This window comes from Pieris brassicae, chromosome 7 (genome assembly GCF_905147105.1).
Source record: "Pieris brassicae chromosome 7, ilPieBrab1.1, whole genome shotgun sequence".
NCBI lineage: Eukaryota > Metazoa > Arthropoda > Insecta > Lepidoptera > Pieridae > Pieris > Pieris brassicae.
The window spans coordinates 6,110,148-6,121,715 of NC_059671.1; the positions used below are offsets into that span (position 1 = coordinate 6,110,148).

At 32.2% G+C, this 11,568-nt stretch overlaps 1 protein-coding gene across 1 annotated transcript; it reads right to left on the bottom strand.

The window, feature by feature from the left end:
* Positions 1–313: 313 nt before the first annotated feature.
* LOC123712149 (pickpocket protein 19-like) lies at positions 314–9,246 on the bottom strand. The gene is made up of 11 exons (XM_045665126.1): positions 9,228–9,246; positions 8,694–8,834; positions 7,970–8,164; positions 6,891–7,094; positions 4,880–5,012; positions 4,307–4,411; positions 3,845–4,043; positions 2,559–2,612; positions 2,289–2,367; positions 1,013–1,124; positions 314–465 (listed from the first exon to the last, which is right to left on the bottom strand). The coding sequence occupies exons 2-11, from the start codon at positions 8,822–8,824 to the stop codon at positions 412–414; spliced, it is 1,266 nt and encodes a 421-aa protein (XP_045521082.1). The 5' UTR covers positions 8,825–8,834; positions 9,228–9,246; the 3' UTR covers positions 314–411.
* Between the last annotated feature and the right edge of the window lie 2,322 nt (positions 9,247–11,568).

The following is an 11,568-nucleotide window of genomic DNA, read 5'->3' on the forward strand; positions in this document are numbered from 1 at the left end:
TTTAATATCTATTATAGGAAGTTAAAATAACGAGTACGCCTGTCGGGTGTGTACGGTGTCTTGCAGTTTCAAAATACAGACTCTTGGTACCAGAAAATATATATTTTGAATGGTATGACAAATAGCGACTATGATAAATAGAGACGCGTTGTAACTCGGTGTACCATTAAGAAAATGATATAAATGTATTTTGTTGAAAAACTAAAATACCTAGAATACAAACATAGAAAATAATAGAACAATAAATTGCAAAGATAATTGACAATATCTATTTTGAATATGTCTATCATTTTCATATATCTGGTATCTAATATCTTTAAAGCTTCTAAGCGGTCATTTTTAATAATTAACATAACATTAATATGATATTACCATATTACCGCCGTATACAAAATAAGTAAACGAATTCAATTAGACTAAGGAGTGAAGCGCCGAAAAATACGCCCCCAACGCCACCGATGTCCACTAAAAACAAATATTTATTTATACTTCGTGGCATAAAGGAACAAATATATAAGGAATTGGGAAGACTATGAACAAATGCAAATAGAGTTTCGTCGTCTTAACAGAGACTATAACGTTAGGTTATTACTTTTATCAATCTGAATGTACCACTTTTTTTCCTTTCTTGTGGAACCAGCTGCCCACTGAAGTATTTCCGAACCAATTCAACATAGGGTCCTTCAAGAAAAGAGCGTACCAATTATTAAAAGGCCGGCAATCACTCGCGAGCCCTCTGACATTGAGTGTCCATGGGCGGCCTTATGACTTAACTTCCGCTGTTCTATTAAAATAAATGTTTTCTTAATAAATTTATGAATTAGTTTGATAACTAATATAACTATCTAATGATAGTTTCTGTTCTTGTGTGCGTTAGTGAAAAAGCCTGAAAATTTATTTTTCATGCAAATAATTGTGATATATAGTCGTAACTTTGAGTACTTTTATGAAGAAAACTATTTCTAGATTTCATTTGTATTACTAAAACAACATTTCTTAAATAAATACCAACAAGTCCAAGATTGTCTCGTATAGCGAATCGTCTGACTATCATAGTGGGAAGCTGACCAAATGTAACTACACTACGAGACGAACGCACAACATTCTCTGCTTTACTGGAACGACTAAAAGTGTAAACAAAATATTATTATTTATTTAATCTGTACTTTTAAATGTTGTGAAATGTTACCAAAATTAAAAAAAAACTATATAATTTAAGACGTAAAAGACATTGCAAAACATTGCTCTGTCATCATACAGAATTTTTGTATCAGCAAGCTCACGAGACAAGTTCAATACCGATTCCAATAATCCCAATAATTAGATAACTGGCAATATCTTGCATTATCACTCTTATTAATAAACACTAATGAATTCATGTAACGATAACGATAAACAAGACTTCATATTTAATATCGAAGCTATTAAAGTAACGTGGTAAGCTTGCTGTTTCGTAATGAAATAAACTAATGAATTTTTGAATATTTCGTTTAACCGTCTACCCTCATTTTCGTCACGTAACCGCCTACGTGACCGGACCGCTGACATATCCAATTAGTCTCAGGTACCCACAAAAAAAATAATTTAACTTCAAATATTTATTTTCACAGTGTGTTTATTAATTTAGTGCAGGTTTTAAATGTAAGTTTTCTATGTCTCGAAAACTTAATATCAGATATGATTTAGTAAACAGTCGCAAGTTTCATCAAAAACGATTGAGTTTTTTTGTTAGCACGCGTTTCTAAACATGTAATGTAATAGATAAATAATGTTGTTAGGTATTTTTTAAGTTGGTTTAAGTTAGTACAATTTGAATAAGACGGTAGCTTTAATTATGTTAATAATCTACAATATTTTCAAATAAGCAGGTTTTGTTCTTTTAGGTTAATGTTACCCGCGTGAATGAACTAATTTGATATAGACCTCGGTTTTCTCGAGAAACTTCTAAGATAACGAAACTTGAGAAAATTCAATTTTCTCAACGTTAACTAAATTTTCCCTTTAAGTTCTCTGTTTATCTCATTGAATGGAATCAGTGTAAATGTTCCGATCGTGATTGTTTCAAACTTTTTAAATCTAATCAAAATTTTAAATCGCTGTATTAAAAGCCCTGGGTGATATGTTGTGTGTTAGTAAATTTGGTATTGAATGTTGGCATCGCGGTTCTTAATTTAGTAGTTCTCTTTTAATTAATTGTTTTTTGTTCCCCTATAATACTGTAGGTTATAAAACAATAACAGTCTTGTACCGCCACTTATAGTTTTTTTATAGACGTAAAAAAATTTTACTTGTAAAATACGTGCGTCACTTTGTATGATGTCTCATCACATCCCATGGGACAACTACAGTTGAACTTTCCAATCTCATCTGAAACCAACATCATTTATAAATAAAGTATTAAAAAGTACTAAAATGATTGAATGACGTAATCGATGTCATTATGACAATGAGCTATCTCAAATTGACATTTCACAACTGACACTGAATATAACCATTAAATTTGACTATACTACTAGCTCTTATTTCCAATTAGTTTTATCATAAATGCACGACCAAACCTTTGTTATTACTTAAGCAGGCCAATCCATTTACATCGCAGGCAGGTAAGTTAACTGAAATAAAACCTGCATTTAAAGTTAAATTGTATAAAAATTTATCTCCAATCAATCATACACGTTCATTGAACTGGATTTTCAAAACTATGCCATAGTTCGAACCAATTGAAGTGGAAAGCGTTGACATGACATACTTATAATAAAAATAGACCAGGGTGTTACTTGTTCTAGTGTGGTATAAAATTAAATCTCTTAGTTTATCAAAAGGGGTTAATATTAATGCCTGACTGCCAATTGATTGTTTTGTCCTTTGCAAAAATATGTATTGATACCAGATAAAACACTTTTTAAGAAATGTGTATTTATATCATTTAACTATTGATATATGTTAAGGCATCTTTCAAAAGATGTACGTCGTGTGAATTGTTTTCAACGATTATTTATGCATTTATTATAATGGTGCTTTACCATTGAGTCCCGAATTCCTAAAAAATCAATTTACAAAAACAATAGCTGACAATAGAATATTCCATAAAACATCGCAGTATGTACAGGATTTGCCACTGGAAAATTGGTAACCTAATAAATGCGAAAGAAATTTTCATTTTTATCCTCTCATGCTTAAACAATGTTAAAATTTATGTTATGGAAAGCTTTTGAAATGTCTAAGTTTAACGTAACCCTTTATTCGTAGTTATAATGTATTGCAAATATATTACGACAGCATTTACTAGGAAGTTTCAATTATTTACTATACGTTCTAGGCTAAGGAGAGAAGTATTGTAATATGCCAACGTGTCTCCTACATTTCTAAATACATTATCAAGTTCACGCGCTTCGATAGTCAATCAATCGTCAATGACATAAGAAAATATCAGTTTGTAGACTTGAGCTTATCATAATACTGAAACTTTATTGGTACGTTAGAAAATAATTTAAGAGTATTTCCTCCAACTTTGATTATGTACCCTTTTGAGTAGACTCTTGGGCCGTGGGGTTGAAGTGCACAGGCGTTAATTAAATATTTAAATGACCCTAACTGGTGCCTTCCCGGCTCAACGAATAAGTATCGCAATACAGCCACGAAATGCTGCCAGCATTAAAGGTACACTACCATAGAGACCAAACTTTTTAAAATTTGTTTTAATATTATATTTCTCAATTTTTAATCATTATTACTAAGTAGGTTAAGAATATTGAAAATATATTATATTTGTATGTACCTATACCTATATTTAACCGCCTAACTCATTATTTAATTACATCCGCACATGACATAACAACCTTACCTAGATTAGATACAAAGTGATGAGTACAGTTACAATAATTATATTGACTGTGGGCTTTGCAGTAAAGCTTACATGCACTATATGTATAGAGTTTAAAAGGCCAGTTCTTGACATATAAAGGCTTTTCGTTCTTGAACAAACAACTACGTAATTTTGTTGATACAGATCTAACAGATGCGTCGTTTACCGTCTGTTCTACCTGTAAAAAAGTTTTACTGTATTTGGGAAATTATCAGAAATTTTAAATTATTGTGTAAAAATCTGTAAATGTATGTGTAAAGTAAAATCTTCGTAAAATATTCGTCTAAAAAATGTTTGGTTCCTCGTTGAGGAACTCTCATGTTTAGGTTTAATAGTTAATACATTATTTAAGATCATGTTAAATGATATTTTTCAGTTTCTACATAAAATTACAGCAAAATTAAGCTAACATTTTAGTAGTACAGATTTAAAAATTCTTACTTTCAATATTGCTTCTAGATTCGCGAGTAGAGGCAATGTGCTAGTACGTCCTAAAATATTTTCCATGTCAACGGAAACAATTTCATCGGACGCGTGTATTCGTATCTGTAGATGATAAAACAAAGTGACTTTATCAACAAACAACTGGTGTCTTTGAAAAGCATAATTAATTTGATGTTTTTAACCAATACAGAATATAATAACAGAATTAAAAATAACAAGTTGTAAAGTTCTATCAAACGCATATGTAGGTATCCTTCAAAAATCACAATCTTTATTTTAATATATAGGTTATTTGCTATATTCGTAAACTACTTAGTAATACTTAGTATAGGGCAAACGACCCTGTGGAACACCAATAGACATCCACTTTTAGTGGATGCGTTGCCGGCCTTTGAAGGTTTATAAAAAGCACTTCGATCATCCAGTTGTACAGGTACCATGTGTTAACTAATTTTTATGTTTATATTGAATATAGTAATTATCTTTATATCGAGCGTTTTGTTTTATAAATTATATGACAGTTCAGTAAATGTACTTATCATATATATATATAATGCGTTTAAATTTTACCATACTAGCATCAACGGTGGTAAAAATCAAACTTGGTGTCCCAGTTTCCTTATTAACTGTCAGTACAGTGTTCTCATTCACTACAGAATTAAAGCTAAAACATTCTCCGTATTCCGTTTCTACCGGTTGAAATCTACAAAGTAAATTAAATTAATTAAATTGGAGACAAGGACTCTTCCGCTTGCAAATTTAAATTTATCGCTACGTTATTTTTCGTGGCCTTTTTTTCTGTAATTATATTAAAAGGTGTTTCTTATTTGAGACGTGATTCGATTGGGTTCCTTATTATATTAGGTCCTTACATATGAAATTGGCGTATTTTGTACTGGCCACTTTAATTACGATGGAGAGGAGGAGACTCTTTGGTAAGGAATTCCAAATTCAAATTTGTACAGCTATTTACTCATTTATTTGTGCTTTGATAACCGTCATTCATTTGTTTTTTTCTTCTGTTTTTTCTGTTTGCGTCACTCATTTTACAAAATGGAAACTTAAAGTATCGCATTATTTACGAGTACGAGTTCCGCCGTGGCACTAGTGCTGCGGAAACGACTCGAAGGGTGAATGATGTGTATGGCGGTCATGTTGCAAAAGAAAACACAGTTCGTTTTTGGTTCCAACGTTTTCGTTCTGGAAATTTCGAAGCGCAGAACAAGCCCCGTGGACGGCCTGAGACCCAAGTTGATAATGAAGTATTGAAGGCTATTGTGGGAGCGGATCCATCGCAAATCACGTCCGAGTGAGGTGCAGGCTGCGGTGTTAGTGATAAAACTGTTTTAATTCACTTGAAGCAAATTGGAAAAATTGAAAAGCTTGAAAGGTGGGTACCTCACGAATTGACTGAAGCAAACCGGCAAACGCGCGTCGACTGCTGCGTTACATGGCTGAACCGGCACAATAATGAAGGTATTTTAAACTGAATCATTACCTGTGATGAAAAATGGATTCTTTACCATAATCGGAAGCGCTCAGCGCAATGGTTGGATCCAGCCAGATGGCCAGCCAGCCAAATGCTGCCCCAAGCGAAAATTAACCCCAAAAAAGTTACTTGTAAGCGTTTGGTGGACTAGTGCCGGTATTGATCATTGCAGTTTTCTCAAATCTGGCCAGACTATTACTACTGATGTTTATTGTTAGCAAATGCAAACCATGATGGAAAAGCTAGCGGCTAAACAACCTAGGCTGGTCAATCGCTCCACGCCGCTCCTACTTCACACGAAATTAGAAGAACTTCAATTGGAATGTCTAAGACATTTACATACATCCTCCGTACTCCCCGGACCTTGCTCCAACAGATTACCATTTTTTTCGAAATTTGGACAACTTCTTGCAAGGGAAAAAATTTAACTCTGATGGGGCAGTCCAAATCGCCTTCACAGATTTTATTGATTCCCGTCGGACTGTTTTTTTTAGTAAAGGGATCAATGAACTACCTATGAGATGGCAAAAGTGCATAGAAAACAATGGTTCATACTTTGATTAATTAAATATATTATATTTAGAAATATTCAACTTTTTTTTCCTCCCATACAAATCGCCAATTTCATATGTAAGGACCTAGTATAAAAAGTGTTGATGCCTTAACAGTGCTTTTGTCTAACAACGGTGTTTAGATAATTAGTTAGTCTGATGAGGTATTTATGAATGACCTTGATCCCTGCCGATACATTTGCTTGTTTGAAAACCTCACTCATGAGAGCCCCCACTAAATAGGGCGATTAAACTATCAAACTAAAGTTTGCCAGAATCAAACTTAAGCAATTTCATTGAATTGCCTTCGGTCGTCTTAACGCGTAAGCTTAAAATTGCAAATTAGATAAACATTTTTTGTGAATAAAGCTGGTATTTTGTAGAAACTAGCCTTTAATCAGACATGATTCTTAACAAAATTAATAAATAACAATACAAGTACGTAAAATATTATTAATTAACACAACATACCCGAATAAGATTTTATATTACTCACGATACATAACCTATTTTTTCTATAAATACAGCCTTAATATTTTACCTGTCACAACACGGAAAATATTGGTTATCCCACCAACACTCTGAAAGCAGGTTGGAACAATTCAGTCTAATCCTCTTAATATCATCTACAAATCCCTCAACACACGTCTTATTCATATCGCACTTTGTACACGTTCGACAGTACTTCATATTCCAGAATGTTACTTCCTTGAAAAATGTTGAGAGGGAATTAGGGAGATCGTTTCTGTAAATGGTTTTGCAATATTAGGTAAACATTTGAAGAAGTATTAATTAATGATTTGTATTTAAAAACACATTGCATTGTTCCAACACATTGGATAGGGAAATAGCAATTCCTAAGTAATAGATTGGTTTGGTTCGTTGGATTTAGTTTAGCTCGAAGGAGCACATATACAGGATCATATACTAAATACATCAAGATAGAAAGAGAGCGAGAGATACAGGATTGGGGAGGACGATTCTATACAAACTCTATGACTCGTAGCAATTATTCAAATTTCGAATATTGAACCCGGGTGAATTGTACCTACTTGTGATTTGATACTCATAAACTACGCGGTAGAGGCCTCAAGTATTTTTGGTTTCAATTATAAGAATTATTTGAGGTTTCATATTGTTCGAAAGTTTGTAAAGGAAAACACCTAACTTTACAGTAGACTTAGTTAATTAGATTAGCTGAGGGACTTGTCCCTTACAGGGTACTGTAAGCCCTTAACTTGAAAGAGATCGCCTACCAGCGAATTTTGACTCGCTGGTAGAACATAATACCAAATGTAGTTAATCACTTTCCCTAAAAAATGCCCCTGAAATTGACTTCTTTCTCCTCTCTTAATCAATTTCGCAGAGTTATCTTCCAAAATTTTGAAATAATTTATCTTCTACGCCTCTCGCTTTTTAGATCACATTAGTAGACACATAAAGTTTGTAGAAATCCTGTTAGTTAGCAATAGTAAAGTATGAAGAATGCTGTGTTTGCCAGTTAAGGCATGTACAGATTTTATTGTTATTTTTTAATTATAATACCCGTTGGCACATCATTTTCAATCTTAAATCAATAAGGAACTTTATGAGACCTTAGAAACAACTCAATAGACCAACCTCTTCAGATACGTCATTATACGATTTGTATCAAGCTGTTCGCATACCGTTACAGCGGGGTATGGTGTATCCCAATCCAAGTAATTTGTGTCTACAGAATATGACATTACATCGGAACTTAGCAAACGTAAAGATGATCTAAGGACAGACCCAGCACCAAAGCAACACGCTGATAGTATTGTAAGCCAAAAAAATCTGAAATAAATCGATTTAATTAAATTTTTATTCATATAATTGCCATTAGACCATTTATGTATGAACATACCTAGTCCATGGCACTGCAATGGGGCTCTTAAGACATAATAAACTAAAATGTACACGAACTTTACAAGCATTGTTTTTTTCTTATTGTTTCTTTTTCTATTATTTTAACCTTAGTGACCTTAGTTGGTCCAAAAAAAATTAAATTAGAGCGCCTGAGTCCAGAGTTGCTAAGGGCCATACAAGAAGCAGGCTTCGAATTGATGGAACATCCTTCGTATTCGACAGACTAACTCCGTGATTTCTTTCGCGGTTAATGGAACATCTAACGGCGGTGCTTGAACTTTTGCAAAATGTTTTTTTAAGAAAGCTCTTGAAAAAGCATATGAAGCTTTTTATGAAAGGTCGCCGTCGAAAAAATTAAAAATAAACTTTTGAAGAGATATAAAGGCTTCATCTTAATTATAACTTTTAATTGGTATTTTATAATGCATTTCTTAAATAAAATAAACAATAATCTTACCTTTTAGGCCAATATATGTTTGATGAGGAACAAATGTGTTTAATGCCGTGCAAATTGCTCATATCACACACATGTTGTAGCCTTTGTTTCAGCTTATACACAACCATATTACTCATCATTGGCCGAAACATGATTATATTCCTAAAAAAATATTAGATTCGTTTGTTTTATTTGATAAAGTTGAAGGTAGGGTAAATAGGTATTATTAGAACATGGTTGGTCCCAGCAAAATTAGTTTGTATCATAAATTGAATGGAGTAATTACAGTAATTTAGTATATTTATAGGTGATCTATCCTTTAAAGGTAACGCAAAACATAGGATATAACTTACGTATATACATGCATTTTTTCTTATGTATCGTTTAGTGAAACCACATAACACTATTGTTTCACAATTTGTAACAATTTTGGTGCTCTTTAATTTGTAGGTGTGTGCACTTATTACATATTGTTACTTTATCTTCGTAAATAAAAGGTTGGCACTAAAACCTGTCCTTTTTTATATGGAAAACTCAACTCACACGTCGACTTACCTTACGCCCGTCGTTTTGTGATAAATTGTTTGCATTATTTACCTTATTTATTTTGTTAGTTATATTTAATGTTTAAAGAAGTTTATTTCTCATTACAAAACTGTATTTTATTTACATGAGACACGTAATATGTATATACGAGCGAGATTAGTAGAAATTAAAATAAAAAGCGAAAATTAAATATCGAAAAAAATATTATTTATTTTCTTGATAATTACCTTCCCAGAAGTTTTAGATCACTGCCGTTTAATGCTTTCAAAGGGAGTGTGCTTAAAATTTTAAAAGCAAGGTGTCATTATAGCGCAGATTATTAAGACCATTAGTTTCGAAAATTATAATAAATAACTCAACTTTTCTAATTATTGTCATGAAAATTAGTATGACATTTTCATGCTTATTTTTATATGCTTGATGCAGATTATTTATAATTAATCAATCTAATCCCAACACATTCATTAAAAATAAACGATGTATTATTATAATGTGTATATGGGCAATGGCGCGCTATGTATTTTCACTATAAATAGTACTACGCAGACTAAAAGCACTTTGTAATTTACCCATGATGAAATTATTAAGATTGTATCGTATGAGATTTGTATTTACACAGTTAATGCATTATCTATAGCGTGATGATGTTCACTATGCAATTTCACATTATATAATTACGTAGTTCGTTTACTATTTGTTGTTATGATATTATTTAATAAATATGAACTATATGCGAACTTGAGGGTATTTCTACTAATATTTTAACAATAAACGATCATGTTTACTTATTATTATAATTAAAAATTGGTAAATAATTTTTTTTGCTAATTTAAAAAAAAAGTGTGTTTTGTACACGCATTAGAAAAAAGAATGTCGACAAAAAATTATCTTCCGTCTTCTCCTCGTAGAAAAAACGACACTTACAATAAAATACTCTTATTATTTTTATAGTATATCTTCAAAAGTTTTGTCCCTGTGGCAATCTACTTTTTAAGCTGGCAGTATTTCTTCCCTGTATTGATAATATACTTATCAAAATCAAAAGTTTTTATTTCAAATAGGCCTTCGCAGGCTCTTATGAAACGTCTAGTTGCACGGTTCCAAAAAGTGGGTCTCATGGAGAAGAACCGGCAAGAAACTCCATGGACACTCTTTTCAACAATGGTTTAGCTTACAAAGACTCGGTTACAATAGTAATAATCGGCTGAGAAGTTTATATAATGCAAGGTATACAGAGATTCTATACAATGCAAAAGAAAATTGAGTTTTTACTATTAGTGTAAAATGAGATACACACACTTGCACAGCGCAAGTTACCAGGGAAGCCGCACATGCAGAGATGAATTAGCGCCATACATCTTTATCGTCAACATAGTCTTGGATTTTATAATACGCTTTATTAATTAGGATTCCTTTGATGACGTTTTTGAACTTTTTAGTCGTAAGATCAGTTACACACTTCGGTAGCCTGTTGTAGAATCTGACACAATTCCCAAGAAACGATTTATTCGATTTTGTTAATCTGTATTTTGGGACTACTATTTTATGCTTATTCCTGGTATTTATAGAATGAATAACACTTTTGACAGTGAATTGATGCAAATTTTTACGAACAAACATGATATTCTCTAGAATGTAAAGGGAAGGCAACGTGAGTATATTAATTTCTTTAAATAATTCTCTCAGAGACTCGCGGCGAGCGAGATAAGCATTAGCACTGAGTCACCAGTACTATCTACCAACAAAGTTAAATCTTTAATTAGCGCCGGTGCAGTATTCAAATTTATTTATTTATAATAAAAAATAAAAGATTATTTAAAGTTTTTGACGTCATAAAGAGTTGTCGTTATTTAGCTAGAACTGCCGTTCTACTGTTTTAGTAGCTCAAGCCAACCAAAGTGCAGTAATTCTGTCATGTTCGGGAGATAATTTAATTGTAGAGTTAACACCAATGCTCGTTTGCCTCCTGTCTCATAAAATATATCGAATGACGTCACATGGAGTTTACATTGAATATTAATACTGTACAACGCTAATGAATAAAAAAAACCAATCAACATCTGAGGCTGCGACCGAGTCCTCTAGAGGGATATAGCGCCACGACTGGTAATTTTATTCAATTTTTTTACAGAAGCATGTTCATGGCTTATGAATTATTAAAATAATATATTGTTTAATAATAAGTACGTAGATATGGCATTTTATCTTATCAAAATATTCCACGTTATTTTGCCATTTTGTTGCTAACATATTTAGTTATCAAAAACATTTTGTTATCGAAAGATAAGGATTATTTAATATAAGTCAATCCCAAAAAAATAATAATGACAACAAAATTAATAGAAGCACT